Source organism: Vipera berus, assembly GCF_964194415.1.
Source record: "Vipera berus genome assembly, chromosome: 1".
NCBI classification, from domain to species: Eukaryota; Metazoa; Chordata; class Lepidosauria; order Squamata; family Viperidae; genus Vipera; species Vipera berus.
This window is the reverse complement of record NC_138202.1, coordinates 362,172,356-362,192,289: the sequence shown is the minus strand read 5'-3', so window position 1 is coordinate 362,192,289 and position 19,934 is coordinate 362,172,356. Positions and strand designations below refer to the sequence as shown.

General features: G+C 51.1%; 1 protein-coding gene across 1 annotated transcript; it reads right to left on the bottom strand.

Moving 5' to 3' along the window:
• Positions 1-1,663: 1,663 nt before the first annotated feature.
• UNC119 (unc-119 lipid binding chaperone) lies at positions 1,664-15,232 on the bottom strand. Its single transcript, XM_081326902.1, has 5 exons — positions 14,768-15,232; positions 6,060-6,173; positions 3,750-3,852; positions 2,455-2,627; positions 1,664-2,335 (listed from the first exon to the last, which is right to left on the bottom strand). The coding sequence occupies exons 1-5, from the start codon at positions 14,919-14,921 to the stop codon at positions 2,223-2,225; spliced, it is 657 nt and encodes a 218-aa protein (XP_081183028.1). The 5' UTR covers positions 14,922-15,232; the 3' UTR covers positions 1,664-2,222.
• Between the last annotated feature and the right edge of the window lie 4,702 nt (positions 15,233-19,934).

Below are 19,934 nucleotides of genomic sequence, written 5' to 3'. Positions count from 1 at the left end.
ACTCCAGAGTTGGGGTGTGCCAACCGATCCTGGAATTGGGCAGAAGCAGAGACGGGTCTTAGCAACAGCCGGGGGGGGGGGAGAGTTGGGGCCTGTGTGTGATCTTCTACTGGGACCACCTGCAATGGTGTTTTCCCTGCTGGGGGGCTCGGGGTGGTGGTGGATGTGGCCAACTAATGCCACACCAACCTCTGGGGACCCTTCCCCATTGCACTCCCCATGAAGGTTCTCCATCATGCAGGCAAGAGATCCCCGAAGCTTGTCTGAAGGTCTAAGAATTAGACAAGTTGCAATGATACAGCCTTCATGCAATGTTGATTCAGCATCAGGATACAGCTGGAAGGGACCTTGGAGGTCTTCTAGTCCAACCCTCTGCTCAGGCAAGAGACCCTAGACCAGGGGTGGGGAACCTTGGCTCTTTTATGACTGGTGGACCAACTCCCAGAATTCCTGAGCTAGACCATTCCAGACAAAGGGCTGTCCAGTCTCTTCTTAAAAACTTCCAGTGTTGGAGCATTCACATCTTCTGGAGGCAGGTGGTTCCACTGGTTAATTGTTCTAACTGTCAGGAAGTTTCTCCTTAGTTCTAGGTTGCTTCTCTCCTTGATTAGTTTCCCTCCGTTGCTTCTTGTCCTGCCTTCGGGCGCTTTGGAGAATAGCTTGACTGCCTCTTCTTTGGGGCAGCCCCTCAAAACACTGGAAGATGCTATGGTGTCCTTCTTTTCATGAAATCAGACATACCCAACTCCTGCAACCGTTCTGCCTGTGTGTTTGTCATCTCTGCCTGGATGACTGAGAACCTTGACGGATGTTTCCCAGGGCGGCTTAAGAGTGACCCCCCCCCAAGCAGGCTGTGACTGTAATCTCACAAAAGTTGGACGTGGCATCCTCAAATATTGACAAGGCCTCCTGCAAGAGGCTACCAGCCCTGATCTTTCAGGTGGGCACACGGCTTCCTTTGCCCAACTGAGGGTTTCTTAGTGCCCCCCCAATAAAGTGGCAGCAAGGAGACCCTCAGCCCTTCCCCTCTTGGGGTCCCCCCCAATTCACAGGTTGTCTAGGAATAAAGCTCAGCTTTCACAGGTAACACACACCTGGAGAGCCCTTTTTCAGGTCATATGATGTCATACACACACACACACACACACACACAGAGAGAGATCATGGGTGTCTGCAGGTATGGTGGAAAAAAAAATCACGCTTTGGTGGTGCAATCAAAGCCAGGCATGGTTTTTACGCCCGTTGGGTTCTATCGTGTTGCGGTGCCCACCAAACGGACTTTTTATATCACACCTTGCAAACACCCAACACACTCCCAAAAGGAACGCAACAACGCAGCAGGGCACAAACTAAAGCACCCTGCCACACACACACCTGCCCTGGCAAAGCAGCTCTTTCAGGAACCTGGAGGGGCAGTGAAGACCCCTCCCCAGATGCAAGACAAGAGTCGATTAGGTAGGTGAACCGTGCCTCTTTCTCTAAAAAGATGCCCCCCTATTACCTCCCCCCAGGAATTAGAGGAAGCAGAGCCTGCCCAGAGAGCACGGGGCATTGTTTTGGGGGTCCCCGAGGGTCTGTGGGGAGGGAAAGTCCAATGACAAGCGTTGGAGGAAGCAAGTCTTCTATTCACACCCCCACATCAAACATGGTTTCATGAGTCCTTTTGCAGCAGCAGATCCCCCCTCCCCTTTTCCCATGCAGATGGCAAAGGGGGTCCACCAGGAGAGACCCTCCCAACAGTCTCCGGCACGCCCACCCTGCCCCCAGTCACCCCTGGAGAAGGACTGGCGAGCAACAATGGCAAGCAAAAGAAATGGGTCTGGGGTCTTTGCCCAAGGACATTCTGACCTGGGAATGAGGGGGGGTCATCCCAGAGTTTCCACTATTCCTGATCTTCAGCACCCCATTCTTAGATGGGGAGGGGGGAGTGGAGCGCCTACCAAAATGACTCTCCCCCAAGCAAGAGAGGGGCTTCAAGGAAGACCCTTCCCCAACAATAGGGAGACCGGGAGCTACTACGAGAGCCTCAACTGCCCAGCAGCTACGGAGGGTGGGGTCACGGTCTCCCCTCTAAAGTCCGGGGGGGTCAAGGAAAAGCTTCAGGCAGTCAATCTCAGACGCCGGTCCTGTGCAGAGTCCAGTCCGGCCACCCCTCTGCAGCCAGCCCGCGAGTTGATCCTCCTCGATCACCATGGGGAGGGGAGGGGGGGTCCTGGGCCGGGTCAGGGCCCCCCACCGTAGGAGTAGTCGGCCTTGTTGTGCATCACCAGCTTGTTGTCCACAAAGTAGAAGCTGTCGGACTGTGTCTCGTAGGGGTGAAGGACCATCTCCTGGACTGGGAGAGAAGCCGGGGGGGGGGTGTCAGCCAGGGCTGGCTGGCTTGGCCGGAGGCCGCCCAAACCGCAGCACCATTACGTGACCCTCCCCGAGTCCCCCCCCCCCAGCCTGGCTTACTGAGGTCCTCGGAGAGCTGCGGGAACTCGTAGATGTGCTCACAACTGTTCTTGCTGGCCGGGATGCAGAAGCCGAACTGGAAGTCAAAGCTCTTGAGCAGCTGATCCCGGAAGTAGTGCCGCTCGATCATGCGGAAGTTGCTGATGGGCTTCTCCCCCACGGTGAACTCCACCCTGGGGGGGTTAAGGGAAAGAGGGAGGGAGGGAGGAAGGAGGGAGGAAGGAGGGAAAGGAGGGAGGGAGGGAGGAAGGCAGGAAGGAAGGAAGAAGGGAGGAAGGAGGGAAAGAAGGAAGGAGGGAGGAAGGGAGGGAGGAAGAAGGGAGGAAGGAGGGAAAGAAGGAAGGAGGGAGGAAGGGAGGGAGGAAGAAGAGAGGAAGGGAGGTTAAGGGAAAGAGGGAGGGAGGGAGGAAAGAAGCCAAAGGAGGGAGGGGGGAGGAAGAGAGGGAGGGAGGGAGAGAGGGAGGGAGGGAGGAAAAGAGAAAAGCCGTTATTCCCAGCTCCCACCAAGCCAGGATTACCTCCCAGAGGTGCCAGCCCCTCTTTTGCACACCCCATCCTAAGACCAGACCATCTGGACCTTCCCTGGTAGAGATTAGCTGCGCGACACTCGCACTCAGAGCTGGAATTGGGCCCCTTTGGTGAACTGAGCCGGGTGGGAAGGCAGCAGGTCTACAAAGCACTCTGGGAAATTCTCAGCCGTTCTCCTGTAATTGCTCCCTTGGGTGCCAGCCGGCTAAACAACACCGGCCCAGAATCCTCTGAGCCGAAAACAGAGCCAACGCATTGCAAGGTGCACAGATTCTATCCGGGAATGATAGGAACTGTAGTCCAGGACTCCTGGAGGCCACCATGGCAGAAAAGTTGTGGGCACTCCATCCTTGGAGGTTTTCAAGAAGAGACTGAACAGCCATTGGCCTGGAAAGGTCTAGGATCTCCTGCATGAGCAGGGGGTTGGACTGGATGACCTCTGAGGTTCCTTCCAACTCTGCAATTGCGAAACACTGGCCTGGGGTGGGCGGAATAAAGCCGGACCGGCCAAAATGCTTCTCTTGCTTAAAAAAACAAAACAATTTACTGAACCTGGCCTCAACACCGGAAGTTTTTAAGAAGAGACTAGACAGCCATCTGTGTGAAATGGTATAAGGCTTCCTGCCTGAGCAGGGGGTTCGACTAGATGACCTCCAAGGTCCTTTCTAACTTTATTATTTTTATTATCATCATCATCATTTATTATTCATTGTTCATTTTATTACTATTATTACTATTGCTGTTTTTTTGTTGTTGTTATTACTTACGTAGCTCCAACCTGCCGCAACCGTAGGAATGCTGGCGTGAACTGGTAGCGCACAAACCGCCCGGCGTTTGGGTCAGCCTCCCTCTTTTCGCTGCGCTCACGTTCTGGGGGAGGGGGGGAAAGACAAGAGAGCACCCCAGTTGCACGATGGCCAGATGGTGCCCAAACTCTGCATTCCCACCCGGGGCCTCTTTCAAAAGCCTGGCCTCGGAGCCCTTGACAGATCATGCCCGACGGATCTGCCACCTGCCTGCAAAAGGCGATGCCCTGGCATGATGGGACGGGCACCGTTCTTGGCGGCACCTGGGAGGAAGTTGAGCGAGGGCCTAAGATAGGGCTTGGCCACTTAACGACTTATGGACTTCAACTCCCAGAATCCCCCAGCCAGCTTCCCTTTGCGAAGTTGGCCTGCCGTTGAAAAATCTTTTCTGCCAGTCCAGGTTTTGCTTAATCCTGGTTTGTTAAATCAACCACATTGGCTTCCAATGCACTAGACCAGAGGCATCCAACCTTGAAGACCTATGGACTTCAAATCAGAGCCTTGGTGGAGCAGTGGGCTAATGCCTCCTTAAGTAACACCAGCTGCCTGCAATTAGTGCAGGTTCGCATCCCACCAGGCTCAAGGTTGACTCAGCCTTCCATCCTTCCGAGGTAGGTAAAATGAGGACCCAGATTGTTGGGGGCAATTAAGCTGACTTTGTAATAATGCCGCTTGGGGTGTGTGTGAAAGCCCTAATAAGCAGGCATATACGTAGAATGAAGGCTACTGCTAAGCTTGTAAGCCGCCCTGAGTCTTTGGAGAAGGGCAGGATATAAATGGAATTTTAAAAAAAACTCCCAGAATTCCCCAACCAGCAGAGCTGGCTGGGGAATTCTGGGAGCTGAAGTCCATAAGCCTTCAAGTGGCCAAGGTGGCATAACCCTGGGCCAACTGTGCCAAGCCTGGGTCCTAATGGGGCATAAAAGACCCCCAGTAACCAGGATCAGCCTCTCCCTCTACAAATGTTGGGGTCCAAGTGCCAGGCTATCTTTCCTTTATATTGTACTTGCCCCAATTAAAGGCACTCTACATTTGTTTTGCAAAAAAGCCAGATTCAAGGCAACTCTATAATAATCCTCCTATTTGGACAATACAGGTAGTCCTCGATTTACAAGCTTTCGTTTAATGACCGTCACTGAAAAAAGTGACTTAGGACCGATTTTCACACTTACAACTGTTAGGTTCTCCTGCTTGACCGGGGGGCTGGACTAGAAGACCTCCAAGGTCCCTTCCAGATCTATTCTATTCTATTCTATTCTATTCTATTCTATTCTATTCATATTCTATTCTATTTTCTATTCTATTCTATTCTATTCTATTCTATTCTATTCTATTCTATTCTATTCTATTCTATTAATTTTCTATTCTATTCTATTCTATTTTATTCTATTCTATTCTATTCTATTCTATTCTATCCCATAATTCTATTCTATCCCATAATTCTATTCTATCCCATAATTCTATTCTATTCTATTCTATTCTATTCTATTCTATTCTATTCTATTCTATTCTATTCTATTCTATTCTATTCTATTCTATTCTATTCTGTTCTATCCCATAATTCTATTCTATTCTATTCTATTCTATTCTATTCTATTCTATTCTATTCTATTCTATTCTGTTCTGTTCTGTTCTATTCTATTCTATTCTATTCTATTCTATTCTATTCTATTCTATTCTATTCTATTCTATCCCATAATTCTATTCTATTCTATTCTATTCTATTCTATTCTATTAATTTTCTATTCTATTCTAAATGGACAACTGCAGTGATTCGCTTAACTGCGGCAAGAAAAGTAAAATGGGGCAAAACTCACTTAACTGTTTAGCGACTGTTCAAAATTGCAACTGCACTTATAACCAATCCTCACACTCGTAACGGTCACAGCCTCCCCACGGTCACGTTATCAAAATTCGTCTCTGGGTCATGTGATCAGCATCGGTGGCTTTCCCAGACACGCAAAGTCAAGGGGACAAGCTGGATTGGCTTAAATGACCGTGTGATTCACTTAACAACTATGGCCAAAAGGGCCATAACATTAGACGTCACTCACTGAACGCCTGTCTCGCTTAGCAACACAAATTCCAGCCCCAATTTGTTTGTAATTGGAGGACTACCTGTAATGTGGATTTGCCTCTAATTTGAAACAGGTCTGGCGGCAGATCGAAATTGGCCATCAAAACGTGGCAAACAAGCTGGGGGGGGGAGAGAAAGGGGAAGGGGAGCACAGAGAGGGTCCTCCCACCTGCCACAAAGTGGGGCACACTCACCTGAGGCGGGGGGCTTGGTGATCTCAAAGAGAACCGTGCCGGATTCCATATCCCGAATCTTAAACCGGGTGAAATCGATCTTGTAAACGTTCTCCTCTGGGGTGCATAAGTAATCTGCAAGAGGAAAAGTCGCCACTCAGAATCACAGCGGCCCTGAAGAGAAATGGCTTAGGACTGGTCCTCACATTTATGTATGTTGTAGCATCCTCACAGTCACATGAGCAAAATTCGGGCAACCGGCAGGCATTTACAAGCATTGCAGCATCCGGGGCTCACGGGGAAACTCTTGAAATTTCAGGCAGGCCGGAACAAAACCACAATCCTAACTTGGGTGCAGCGCTTACTCTCCCGAGGAGCTGGAAGAGACTTCTGCATCGGGGGTCCAGGATACCATAGCCCATAGGATACTATAGCCCAGGGGTCCTCAAACCTGGCCACTTTAAGACTTGTGGACTTCAACTCCCAGAATTCCCCAGCCAGCTGTCTTAAAGTGGCCAAGTTTGAGGACCCCTGCCATAGCCTATCACACGCCAAATGTTAGTGGCACAGTGCCACTAACACACCATCTGCCCCCCCCCCCATAAACACAGGATCTCTCAGTCCCGCCACAGCTTCAACTCCCAAATAGAAACAATCCTTGGCTCCATTTTGCTGAGAAAGGTATAGTGTCAACTCTACAGCAAAGCTGGCTGAAGCCATCTTGCCCGTTCTGAGTTGCCACAAGAGTGGGAGGGGGGAAGTGGAGGTTTTCTGATAGTCTAAAGCAATTCTCTGTCCCGTGGGAACCAAGGTCATTTCAAACGGTCAGATTTTGTACTACTAGAAAGCCCGCCAAACTCTTCTATTGGGTAACATAGCGGATGGCATAGTGTTGGGGTGGGAACTTTGACTTTGTAATAGTGTAACTCTCTGGAGGGAGTTTCAGACTTGGGTTTCACTTTTGATCATGACGATACTTTGTCATCAATAAACATGTTCTTTGAGGAAGCCTCTAGCCTCGCCGTTCTGTTTTATCTGGTCTCATCTCAAAACCCTAGTGAGGCCACACCTGCAGCTAATTTTGGTCACCATATCACAGAAAAGATGTTGAGAGTTTGGAAAAAATTCAGAGAACAGCAACTAAGATGATCAAAGGCCTGGAGACTAAAGCATACGAAGAACGGCTGCGGGATGGAAAAAAAGAAATAGGGGAGACGCGATAGCAGCGTTCCAGTATTTGGGGGGGCTGCCACAAAGAGGAGGGGGCCAGGTTGTTCACCAGAGCACCAGAGGGAAGGACGAGAAACAATGGTTGGAAACTAATCAAGGAGAGAAGCAACCTCGAATTAAGGTGATAGTGAGGAAAATCAACCAGTGGAACAGCTTGCCACCAGAAATCGTAGGCACTCCATCACTAGAAATTTTTGGGAAGAGACTGGACAGCCACTTGTCTGAGATGGCACAGGATGTCCTGCTTGAGCAGGGGGCTGGACTAGAAGACCTCCAAGGTCCCTTCCAGCTCTACTCTATTCTATTCATCTATCGGAACCATGATATATAGTTTTATTAGAAGTCAAGTGTATTGCAGCATCGCATAGCCAGAACAGAGAATCACGCACCAAAATCCCTACGTTCTACTTTTCCCTGCCTTATCCGGAGGGAGCTGCCACAAGACGTTGCGGGTGCCGCTCCATCACTGGAGGCTTTCAAGAAGAGATTGGACAGCCATTTGTCCGGAACGGTGTAGGATCTCCTGCTTGAGTTGGGGGCTGGACTAGAGGACCTCTAAGGTCCCTTCCAGTCTTAGGATTCTATGTTCCTCAACAGGGGTCCCCAACCTCCGGTCCGTGGCATGCCAGAAACCGGGCCAAGCGAACGAAGGAAGCCCCCTCCGCGGGACGCAGGCAGCAGGCAAAACCAGGCCCCCTCCGGTCCGTGGGGAAACCTCCCTCCCCAGAAGCCCAAAAGGTGGGAGGGGGTGAGGGGGGGCTGCCTTTCTGTGAGATTAGCTTCACCTTGTCTGAAAGCTGCCACCTGGCCATCAGGTCCACCCTTCTGGTCTTACCATCTCGGATTAGTTCAATAAACCAGAGTGAATCCAGCTTAATGTGCTGCTGGCTCTTGGCTAGGTCTGCAGCTCCTGATCCTCATCCGCTTCGGGACCCAGGTGGCTTCTTTGTGCAGTTCAGTTCAACTCCGGGCAGCTAAGATGCCAGAAAGCAAGAACTGCAGAGACCCAGGTCTAGGTATTCACAAGAGCGAGAGAGAAGAAATAAACCTTCTTTGCTGCAGACTCTTGAGAGAGGGTGGGGGACGGACAGAGAGAGAGAGGGAAAGAGAGAGAGAGACAGAGAGAGAGAGAAACGGGGGGGGGGGGAGACAGAGAGGGAGGGAGAGAGAGCAAGCGAGAAAGAGAGAGGGACAGAGAGACAAAGAGTGCTAAAGAAAGAGAGAGAAAGAGAGAGAGTGCCAGAGAAAGAGAGAGAGAGAGAAAGAAAGAGAGAGAGAGAGAGAGAGAGTGCGAGAGAGAGAGAGAGAGAGAGAAAGAAAGAGAGAGAGAGAGAGAGAGAGAGAGAGAGAAAGAGACAGCGAGAAAGAAGGAGAGAGGGACAGAGAGAGAGGGGACAAAGAGAGAGGAAACGAGAGAGAGAAAACGAGAGAGGAAACGAGAGAGAGAGAGAGAGAGAACCGGTGTCCAGATTGAGCTAAACTCTCCAGATCGCATCCCAGGCTGTCCGGGGATCCCTTTGGGGGCGGCTGCTTTAATGTTCCCAACCCCCACAAGCCAGGGGAGACAGACAGACCGACAAACCTTTGGAGAATGGAAGCAAGCCAACCCGTCCTTGTGGGCAAAGCTGCAGAAAGGCCTGCCAAGGTGCTCTGTGCCCGCACCTGCGGGGCAGGGGGGGGATGTCAGAAGAGCGGCTGGCGCTGCTCCCCCTGCCTGCCCGCTCTGGAGAGGCTGGGAGACGGCAGTCCGGATGTCATGGTTCCCAGCCCGGTTTCCATGCCCCCCACCCGGCTACGGGTCCCTCTCCACGTTGCCCGTGCCCCTGGGGCAGCCACGCCTGCTCGCCCTTCTCGCCCATTGCCATGGCAACGATCTTCCCCACCCTCGGCAGCAGGGTTGCCATAGCAACTGTGTGGAGTGATGCCCAGCGGTGTCAGAGGCGAGGGCTGCTCAGGTGCCAGGGCAAAGCCCCCCCAAACAGCTTAGCCCCGTCCTGGCACCCCAAGAAATTCTTAGCTATTGCCCCAGGAGTGACCAGCAGCTCTCCCACGCTCAAGGGCCCCCGGCTCTCCCAGCTGAGGCTCAAATGGGGGGGGCTGTGGAAGGAGCCCCTTGGGCTATTGAGAGGGGGGGTCCCAAGGGCCCCCTTCCTGGCCTTCCTTCCCACAAGCAGTCAGGCAGCCCCCCCAAGTCGGGTGGAGAGCCCCCAGAACTCCTAACCCAGCAGAACGTCTGGTAAAAGAGCAAAGACACCCCAACTTCAGGGAGCCCCCAGACCCTCAAAGGCTGCCAGAGTCTCCATGAGGGTCGGCAGCAGCCCCCCAACCCCTGTTAGGAGCACCCCAGCTCTGAAACTTTTCCTTCAGATCTTTACAGGCCATTTATTTTTATTGATTGGTTTATGTCTCCCACCTTTATTATTTTTGATCAGGGGACTGGAGGCTAAAACATATAAAGAACGATTGCTGGAATTGGGTATGTCTAGTAGTTTAATGAAAAGGAGGACTCGGGGTGACATATAGCAGGCTTCCAAAATTTGAGGGGCTGCCACAAAGAAGGGGGTGTGTGTCATCTTATTCTCCAAAGCACCTGAAGGCAGGACAAGAAGCAACGGACAGAAACTAGTCAAAGAGAGAAGCAACCTAGAACTAAGGAGAAAATTTCCTGACGGTGAGAACAGTGGAACTACCTGCCTCCAGAAGTTGTGAATGCGCCAACAGTGGAAGTTTTAAATGGTGTAGGTTCTCCTGCTTGAGCAGGGGGCTGGACTAGAAGACCTCCAAGGTGTCTCCCAGCTCTGTTCTGTTCTAATTCTATTATTCTATTATTCTCAACAGAAGCTCTTTGCCCAGGCCAGGAGTAAGCAACTTTGGCTCTTTGATGACTGGTGGACTTCAACTCCCAGAATTCCTGAGCCAGCCATGCTGAGGGAAAAGGGAGAGGTTTCCAAGCTGAGCCATGCTGGCTCAGGAATTCTGGGAGTTGAAGTCCACCAGTCATAAAAGAGCCAAGGTTGCCTACCCATGGCCCAGGCAAAGGCTGCGGGGTGTGTCCCAATTCAGACAGCCTGCCTCGACTCTCAGCGCCTCCCTGCCACCAACCGCCAGCCCGGGTTGCAAACATGGACACCTCCAGCTTGTTGGGAAACCTCCTCCGAATAGCTGCACAGCCGCTTCCCTCTTACGACTCATTTCCTCTGCCGAAGCCACAATCTCTCCTCAGGCTTGCAAGGGGAGGTCTGCGAGTGGCGGGCGAGGGACCTGGCATCCCGGGAACGGAGAAGGGCAGGCAAAACAGATCTCAGTGCAATTCAAAATGCACCCTAGCAGAGTTGGAAGGGACCTTGGAGGTCTTCTAGTCCAAACCCCTCCACAAGCAGGAGACTATACCAGGGGTGTCCAATTTTGGAACTTTAAGACTTGTGGACTTCAACTCCCAGAACTTTAAGACTTGTGGACTTCAACTCCCAGAATTCCACAGCCAGTTGGCTGGGGAATTCTGGGAGTTGAAGTTTACAAGTCTTAAAGTTCCCAAGGCTGAACATCCTTACTCTATACCACTCCACACCAATGGCGGTATGTCCACGCTGACGAGAAGTTCCAAATTCAGTTGAGTGAACAGGATCACAATTGTGAGGGAGCAACTCTGCGTCCCAGGCCAGAATTTTTAATTTTTAAATTTAATTCTAATTCGGTCACAATTTCTGCCCTTCGCAAGTCTTCAGCTAGAAAAACTGCACGGGAAGAGACCTTTTCTCAATTTACAGCTGCCGGTGGTGAAATTGTGCAAAACCAGGAAATGTGTCACAGCTATTTCTGCTTTGGGACAGATGTCACTTCCGGACAGAACAAACCAAAACTTAATTTCTTCTTTGCCCCAACGGTTTGCCAGGGGAAATGCCCCCTCCCCCAGCGATGCACATGGTCAAAGACAAACAAGGCTGCCGCCCAAAAACGGTAGGATTTGGGTCTGAGGGCTCTACTGGCCTCAGTGTTCCCCATCTGTAAAATGGAAACTAAAGCGGAGGACTGTAAAATCCACTCTGTAAAGTCAGGCTGGATACATCGATAAACTACTCTAAATGAGGCAGGCAAGTGGGCTGTTATTATTATTATTATTATTATTATTATTATTATTATTATTATTATTATTATTATTATTATTTATTATTATTTATTGAATTTCTATACCACCCTTCTCCCGAAGGACTCAGGGCGGTGTACAGGGCAATAAAAGTACTACATACAAAAGTTAAAAGTAAGATTAAATTAATTTAGCCCTAATTAATTTAGTCACTTAACAGAATGACAGAGTTGGAAGGGACCCTGGAGGTCCTCTAGTCCAGTCCTCTGCTCAAGCAGGAAACCCTATGGAATTTCAGACAAACAGTATTCAGGCTACCTATAAATATGAACATAATAGAGCAAGGGTCTTCAAACCTGGCCCTTTTATGACTTGTGGACTTCAACTCCCAGAATTCCTCAGCCAGGCATGAGTTGAAGTCCACAAGTCATAAAAGGGCCAGGTTTGAAGAGCCCCATAATAGAGAGTTGAGAAAAAGTGCAGAGGAGACCAACTAAGATGATCAAAGGCCTGGAGACTAAAACATATGAAGAACAGTCGCAGGATTTGGGTATGGCCAGTCTAAAGAAAAGAAGGACCGGGGCGTGACATGATAGCAGTATCTTTGTGGGGTTGCCACAAAGAAGGGGGGGGGTGTCGAAATTATTCTCCAAAGCGCCCGAAGGCAGGAAAAAGAAACAACAGATGGAAACTAATCAAGGAGAGAAGCAACCTGGAATTAAGGAGAAACTTCCTGACAGTGAGAAAAATCAATCAGTGGAACAGAAGTTGTGGGGAGTTTTAAGAAGAGATTGGACAGCCATGGTATAGGGCAGGGGTAGGCAACCTCGGCTCTTTTAGGACTCATGGACTTCAATTCCCAGAATTCCTGAGTCAGCACAGCTGACTCAGGAATTCTGGGAGTTGAAGTCCATGAGTCCTAAAAGAGCCGATGTTGCCTACCCCTGGTATAGGGTCTCCTGCCTGAACAGGGGGTTGGACTGGAAGACCTCTGAGGTCCCTTCCAAGTCTGTTATTCTGTTATTAGTGTGCACAACAGAATAATATCGAAACCACAACAAAGGCAGACACGTTTTGCTGCACCAAGAACCGGCAGGCAAAGGGACATGTTAGAATCGAGTACTTTCTCCTCCGTTGGCACCTCCTGGCAGATGCTGGATCCTGGCTCGAGAAGATGCCCCCCCCCCCAGGCCTTGGTCTCCCACCTCAAGGAGAGAGGATTACACCCTACCTCAAGGGGATTTGGGCAGGATAAGTCCATTAGCACAGCTCAGAGACAAGGACAAGAGAACTACAAATAGACAGCTAATCGGTCAAGGAAAAACGGACGGGCGGGAGTAACAGGAGCGGCCTCAGGGCCACCAGCCCTTCCAGAAATGCAAGGGGCACCAGGTTTGGTTGCCCACCTACCCACCCAGGAACCAGGCCAGACCTTAGCTAAGCTCCAGCATCCTTGCGTGCCAGGATTTGTGTGCTACCAACAAGCCATCTTTTCAATTCACACATCCTGGTTTGCTTCTACAGCAGACCTGGGCATTTTACGCCCCCTGGGCCACATCCGGCCCTTTGGCCGTCCCTATCAGGCCCACCTGTACAGGTAGTCCTCAATGTATATCAGTTCATTTAGTGACTGTTCAAAGTTACAAAGGCTTTGAAAACAGGGACTTACGATCGTTTTTTCACACTTACGACCCAATGGTCACGTGAGCAAAATTTGGACGCGATCCCCTTTTGTTTCCTTCCGACAAGCAAAGTCAATGGGGAAGCCGGATTCACTTAACAACCGTGTGGCTAACCTAACAACTGCCGTGGTTCACTTAACAACCAAGGGAAGAAAGGTCATCAAAAGGAGCAAAATTAACAACTGTCTCGCTTAGCAACGTAACTTTCGGACTCCACGGTGGTCATAAGCAGAGGACTACCTGTGTTGTTGCCTGCACGGGGACCTCAAGTAAAAGGACGCAAACTGTCATCTGGGTGTCAGAGCGGAACGGGTGACGACATTTCCTCCCCCCCCCCCCAGGGGAAGAGGAAACCAAGGACAGAGAGAGCTGCTTGCAGAGAATGAAGCAAGAAAAAAAAAATATTCTGATTTTAAGTGGCAGGTGAGACTTACTGCCAGGGTGCATCAGGCAGGCTTCCCACTTTTCTCCGACGGAGAGTGTCAGTTTCTCCCCACAATTATTGTAATGTCTCTCAACCTTGGCAGCTTTTCAGATGCGTGGACTTCAACTCCCAGAATTCCCCAGCCAGCCTAGCATCTGAAAAGCTGCCAAGGTTGAAACATACTCTTAGAGTAAACTAAGCAGCCAAACATCCAGGGACCCTCCTGAAGTCTCCAAGCCTGCTTAATTTGGGGGGGGGGGACCTGCTTCAACCCGGTGCCCACCGGGTGTCCTTTGAGACTAATAACCCGGTTCCCCCCCCCCCGCCAGTAATCTTGGCTGATCCGACTGACCTCAAGGCACAGGAAAGCCGCAAGGGGAGGGGCACTTGCTGCTTCTGGGGCAGCAGCAAGGGGTGGGGGGGAGTTAGGCCAGGGCCATGCCAGGGCTTGGAGGGTAGCAACAGATTGGCAGCCTCCTTTGCTCCCTAAAGCCCCCCCCCGCAAAGCTAGAGCAGCCTTTCCATAGGGAGAATCCAGGGCATGGGGGGGGGGTGATGGGGGAGATGAAAAAGCCCTTGCTCCCCACCCGTGGATGCTCAATTCTGAAACTGGGTCAATCTTGGTAGGCATTGCAGGGGGGGGGTGTCCCATTGGCCGCCTTGACCCAACACAGAGAGTTCTTCTCTGGGTTCACACAAAGCCCGAACCGCAGCTTAATCCTGGTTAAGACTAAGGCGCTTAGCGAGGGGTCAAGGCAGTGAAAGAGCACTTGGGAAGAGGAACCCTGGTTTCGGGGGGGGGGGCGAAAGGGGGGGCATGGCAGGGGCTCGCCTCTCTCGGGCCAGCCTCTGTCCGGACTCCTGCAAAGTAGCTCGGAGACCCCCGAAGCGCCCCGGTTCACCCTCGGCCGCTGCAGCCCGGAGGAACCTCTTCTTCCGTGGCGCCCAGCGGGCAAGGGGTCCCGGTTGCCCTTCGGGGCCGACCGGCCGGGAGGCTTCAGACCAGCCCAGCCCGGCCCACCTGCGCGGTGCACCCCGGGCCCGACCCCCTTCTGCCGGCGGGGCCCGGGACTGGGGAGCAGCGGACCTGGGGGGGGGAGGGGGAAGCAGCCCCGGACCAGGGGGAGCCCCGACTCCGCGCGCCCTGCGTCAAGATCGGCGAGGCGCAGCGCAGCCGGGCTCCTTCATCCTGGCTGGCCGCGGGAGGCGGCCCGGAGACCCCCGGAGACCCCCGGCCCCGCCGCCGCCTTTCTCCACCCCGCCAGGGGGGTCTCCCGAGCCCGGCCGCCGCCCCCCACCCGCGGCTCACCCGAAGTGATCTTCCCCAGCGCCAGCACGTCCTCCGGGCAGATGGCCGCCTTGCGCAGCAGCTCGTCCTCGGTGCACAGGCCGGCGGCGGCGGAGGCTGCGCCCGCTCCGGCTGCTCCGTTGGCCGCGGCGCCGCCGCCCTTCTTCACCTTCATGGCCCGCCGGTGGTGCTGATGCTGCTGCCGCCGCCGCCGCCGCCGCCCGGGGAGCCACTGGAGCTGCGCGCACCCGCACCCGCCGCCGCCGCTCTTGCCCTGCCTGCCCCGCCAGGCCCGGCCAGAAATCCCGCGGGCCGGCTCCGCCCCAGGAGGGAGGACCAGGGCGCCCCGGAGCACGTGCAGAGCGCCGCCCACCGGCTCAGACCCGGGGTGGAGGAGCCACACCCACTGCCTCTGGTCGCCGAGGGAGGGAGGGAGAGACACCTGGGCATGGGCAGAGAGCCTGGCTTGCGGGAAGTTGGGCAGTCCTCTTCAGCCCGGGCTCCCCGCCACTCGCAGGTAGACTGCCTCGCGTGCTGGAGGGCAGCGCAAGCGCCGGACTTTGCGGAGTCTTTTCTGCCAGTCCAGGGTTTGCTTAATCCTGGCTTGCTGAATCAACAACATTGTCTTCCGACGCACTAGACCAGAGGTAGCCCACCTTTAAGACCTGTGGACTTCAATTCCCAGAATTCCCCAGCCAGCTGGCTGGGGAATTCTGGGAATTGAAGTCCACAGGCCTTAAAGTTGCCCACGTTGGATTCCCACCTACTAGACTGTAAATCTCAGTTTGCAGATGCTCAGCTCAACATCTGAATTACTCTAAGCTGGTGTAGGCGGGACCATCTTTGTGAAGAGCTGCCAACCGCGAAGACATCCGGCTGCCAGTTGCACGTGGGACGCCCAGTGTGGCAGCGTGTCAAGCGGTTTGCGGCAGCATCACCGTCACTCCACAGATCTTGCCGGGAGGGCCTGCCCTGGGCCCCTGCCACCAAACCACGCCCGAGTGGGACCCTGGTGCTTTCTCCCCTGCGGCAGCACCTGCCCACTGGAACACCATCGCCAAGAGACTGAGGTGCCCTAATCTGTTGGCACTGAGGTCCTGGCTGTTTCCCAGGGATTTGGGTGCGAGGTCAGGCGAGGTCCATCTGCGATGCTGTTTTATGAGTGGGCTAGGAGATGGAAGCCCTATAATTTTTCCATGAATTTTTAAATTTATACAGGATAACTAAATCTCTTTTGTTTTCCCAAAGTTAATTGTAAGAGAGCCAACTGGGACTAATGGTTAAGACACCAGGCTAGAAACCAGGAGATGGCGAGTTCCAGTCCTGCCTTAGGCATGAAAGCCAGCTTGGTGACTTTGGGCCAATCACCAGGAAACAGTGAGTTCTAGTCCCGTTTTAGGCATGAAAACCGGCTGGGTGACTTTGGACCCGTCCGTCTCTCTCAGCCCAGCCCAGCCCACCTCAAAGGGTTGTTGTTGTCAGGAAAAGAGGAAGGTATACTGGATAGGTTCGCTGCCTTGTTGTTGTTGTTGTTAGCTGCGAAGTCGTGTCCGACCCATCGCGACCCCATGGACAACGTTCCTCCAGGCCTTCCTGTCCTCTACCATCTTCTGGAGTCCATTTAAGCTCAGGCCTCCTGCTTCAGTGACTCCATCCAGCCTTCTTCTCTTGCCTTCAATCTTTCCCAGCATTAGGCTCTTCTCCAGTGAGTCCTTCCTTCTCATGAGGTGGCCAAAGTCTTTTGAGTTTTAGCTTCAGGATCTGGCCTTCTAAAGAGCAGTCAGGGTGGATCTCCTCTAGGACTGACCGGTTTGATCGCCTTGCAGTCCAAGGGACTCGCAGGAGTCTTCTCCAGCAGCAGAGTTCAAAGGCCTCAATTCTTTGGCGCTCAGCCTTTCTTATGGTCCAACTTTCACTGCCATACATTGCAACTGGGAAGACCATAGCCTTGACTATACGCACTTTTGTTGACAGGGTGACGTCTCTGCTTTTTAGTGTGCTGTCTAGATTTGCCATGGCTTTCCTCCCCAGGAGCAAGCGTCTTTTCATTTCTTGGCTACAGTCCCCATCTGCAGTGATCTTGGAGCCCAGGAAAATAAAATCTGTCACTATCTCCATTTCTTCCCCATCCATTTGCCAGGAATTGATAGGGCCGAATGCCATGATCTTGGTTTTCTTAATGTTAAGTTTCAACCTAACTTTTCCACTCTCCTTCTTCACCGGCAACAAGAGGCTCTTTAGTTCCTCTTCACTTTCTCCCATTAGAAAAAGGTATCATCTGCATGTCTTAGGTTGTTTTTTTATTTTTTATTTTATTTTAATTCCATTTATATCCCACCTTTCTCCGAAGACTCAGGGCAGCTTACAAGCTTAGCAGTAGCCTTCATTCTATGTATATACCTGCTTATTAGGGCTTTCATACACACCCCAAGCGGCATTATTACAAAGTCAGCTTAATTGCCCCCAACAATCTGGGTCCTCATTTTACCTACCTCGGAAGGATGGAAGGCTGAGTCAACCTTGAGCCTGGTGGGATGCGAACCTGCACTAATTGCAGGCAGCTGGTGTTACTTAAGGATATTTCTTCCGGCAATCTTAATTCCAACTTTTGATTCATCTAGCCCTGCCTTTCTCATGATGTGCTCTGCATATAAGTTAAATAGGCAGGGCGACAGTATACAGGCTTGCCGGACTCCTTTCCCAATTTTGAACCAATCAGTGGTTCCGTGTCCAGTTCTCACTGTTGCTTCTTGGCCCATGTATAGGTTTCTCAAGAGACAAATAAGATGGTCTGGTACGCCCATTTCTTTAAGGACTTGCCACAGTTTGTTATGATCCACACAATCAAAGGCTTTAGCATAGTCAATGAAGCAGATGTTTTTCTGGAACTCTCTAGCTTTCTCCATGATCCAGCGAATGTTGGCAATTTGATCTCTAGTTCCTCTGCCTCTTCGAAATCCTGCCTGTACTTCTGGTAGTTCTCTATCCACATACTGCTGGAGTCTAGCTTGTAGGATTTTAAGCATAACTTTACTAGCATGAGATGTAGGAAACCTGTGATATTTCCACCTTAGGCTCACATAAAATGGCGCAGGTCTGGCTCAGGGCAGAGACAAGTTTTCAGATGACCTTGCTACGTGCAGACGGACACCCGTTGGAACACGTACAAGAAAGTAACACATACAAGATAGTTACAGGAACAAAGACATTCCATGCAGAAACGTAGCTAATTTATAACCTTAAGATACCTGCTTGATGTATAGTTGAAATGCAACCATTTGTAAACATAAGATAATTGCTTGCTGCATAACTAAAATGTAACCATTTAACTGCTTGTTGCTTGTGCTGACTTTGTAACCTATGTTAACTTGCTGACTTTGTAACCTATGTTAACTTGCTGACTTTGTAACCTATGTTTCCAATAAAAGAGAGCTTAGGACTTCAGTCTGGGCCCTCATCCCGAGAACACTCAGAGAGACGTGTCCTCACTCATTGGCAAGTCATGAGGAGCCCGCCAGGTGCGAAAAACCCACAACTGGTGACCCCGACGTGATTCTGCGGAATACGTCTTCAGCCGTCCATTCCCGATGGTGGCTAATTCAACCTGGCTGCTCTCAAGCAGCAGGTTCCCATCAACCTGGCTGTTCTCAAGCAGCAGGTTCCCTTCAACCCGGCTGCACAGCAGCGGGTTCCCAGCAACCCGACGTGATCCACCGCGAGTGGATACGTCTCTGACGGTCTCCATACTCATCGCCTGGAATAGGCTGTGCACCCGATCTCGCCTCGTGAAGACGACGATCCATTCGTGAGTATGGGGAACAAATTTTCTAAGCAACAGGCAGCGTACCTGAAAGAGCTTGAGGAAATAGTCAGAACTTCTAATATTTTACTTAAAAGTAGTGGCAAACAATTACCAGCAGTTTCAAAAAAGGAGTTGATTGCTTTAATGAAATATATTTGGGAAAATACTCTGGCTTATCCGGAAAAGGGCTCATTGAAAACAGGGACATGGAGAAAAATTGGAGAATGGCTCCATGAACCTCCTCGAGCACCTCCAAAAATGTTAACAACCTGGCGAGTCTTAATGGAATGTTTGTTGATTCACGAAAAGGGACTTAAAGAAGCCTTTTCCGTTTCTCCGGCTCCCCCTCCTTATGAGGAACCTATTCAGCCGGGAGAAACTAAGCAGGGCACCTCAGCTGCGGCTCCCAGTGCCCCTCAGGCTCAGCCAGAAGCAATTAACAATTATCCTAGAGAAGGAATGGTGGCAAATGCTGTTAGACAGGCCGCCCGATCAGGACAGCTAACATTGGAAGATTTGTCTTGCTATCCAGTAAACATCTAACCAGCCCTGGCAGCTGGAGGAACTGGAAGTCCATTGCACACATGATATTGACACCTTCACAATATGTAGTTTGGGAATCTGAGTATAAAAAAGAAATAGAGAAAAAAATTCTTGCTGGATTACCTCAAGGGGTAGATAGGGATCAATTATTTGGCACAGGACAATTCGTTACAAATGACCAACAGGCTCAAAGCCCAAGGGAGGCTTTTAATTTGATACAGGAAGGGGCTTTAGCAGCTTTCCGCAAGATATCCTCAGGGAAAAGCTAAAATGTCTTTTGCAAAAGTTTATCAAGATCCCAATCAGGCTTATTCAGACTTTGTGGATGGACTGCAGGAAGAAAATACAAGGCAAATAGACAATGAATATGCCCGAAATGAACTCCTGTTAAAATTGGCTTATGTGGGGCTTGAAAGAGCCTCTTGGGGCGAGCTGTTCTCAGTAAAGTCCAGGGGCGCGCCTGTTGATTTCAACTGCCTGGACCTGCCTGAGATCTAGCTAGCTCTCTGGATTATTGTTTTGGCCTAAAACCCCAAATTGATATGTGTGTTTTGTTCTGTTTTAAATAAATGTTGTCTTAATATATCTGTGTATATATGTCTGTCTGTGTTGTTCTGTGTTATTTCCAAGACTTGGAAGAGGGTCAAAATCCTCTCTGATAACACCAAACAAAAAGGCCTTATTTAACAATGTATGGTTTGTCTGGAGAAAGTATGAAATGGAATTTTTGTATGTGAAATTGTTTATGCAAGCAGTCAGAATGGAAGTGAATGAGTTAAATTGCTGATATGTAAATGTGAGTGTGTGTGAAAGGAACAGTAAACTGCAGATTTTAAAAGCCAT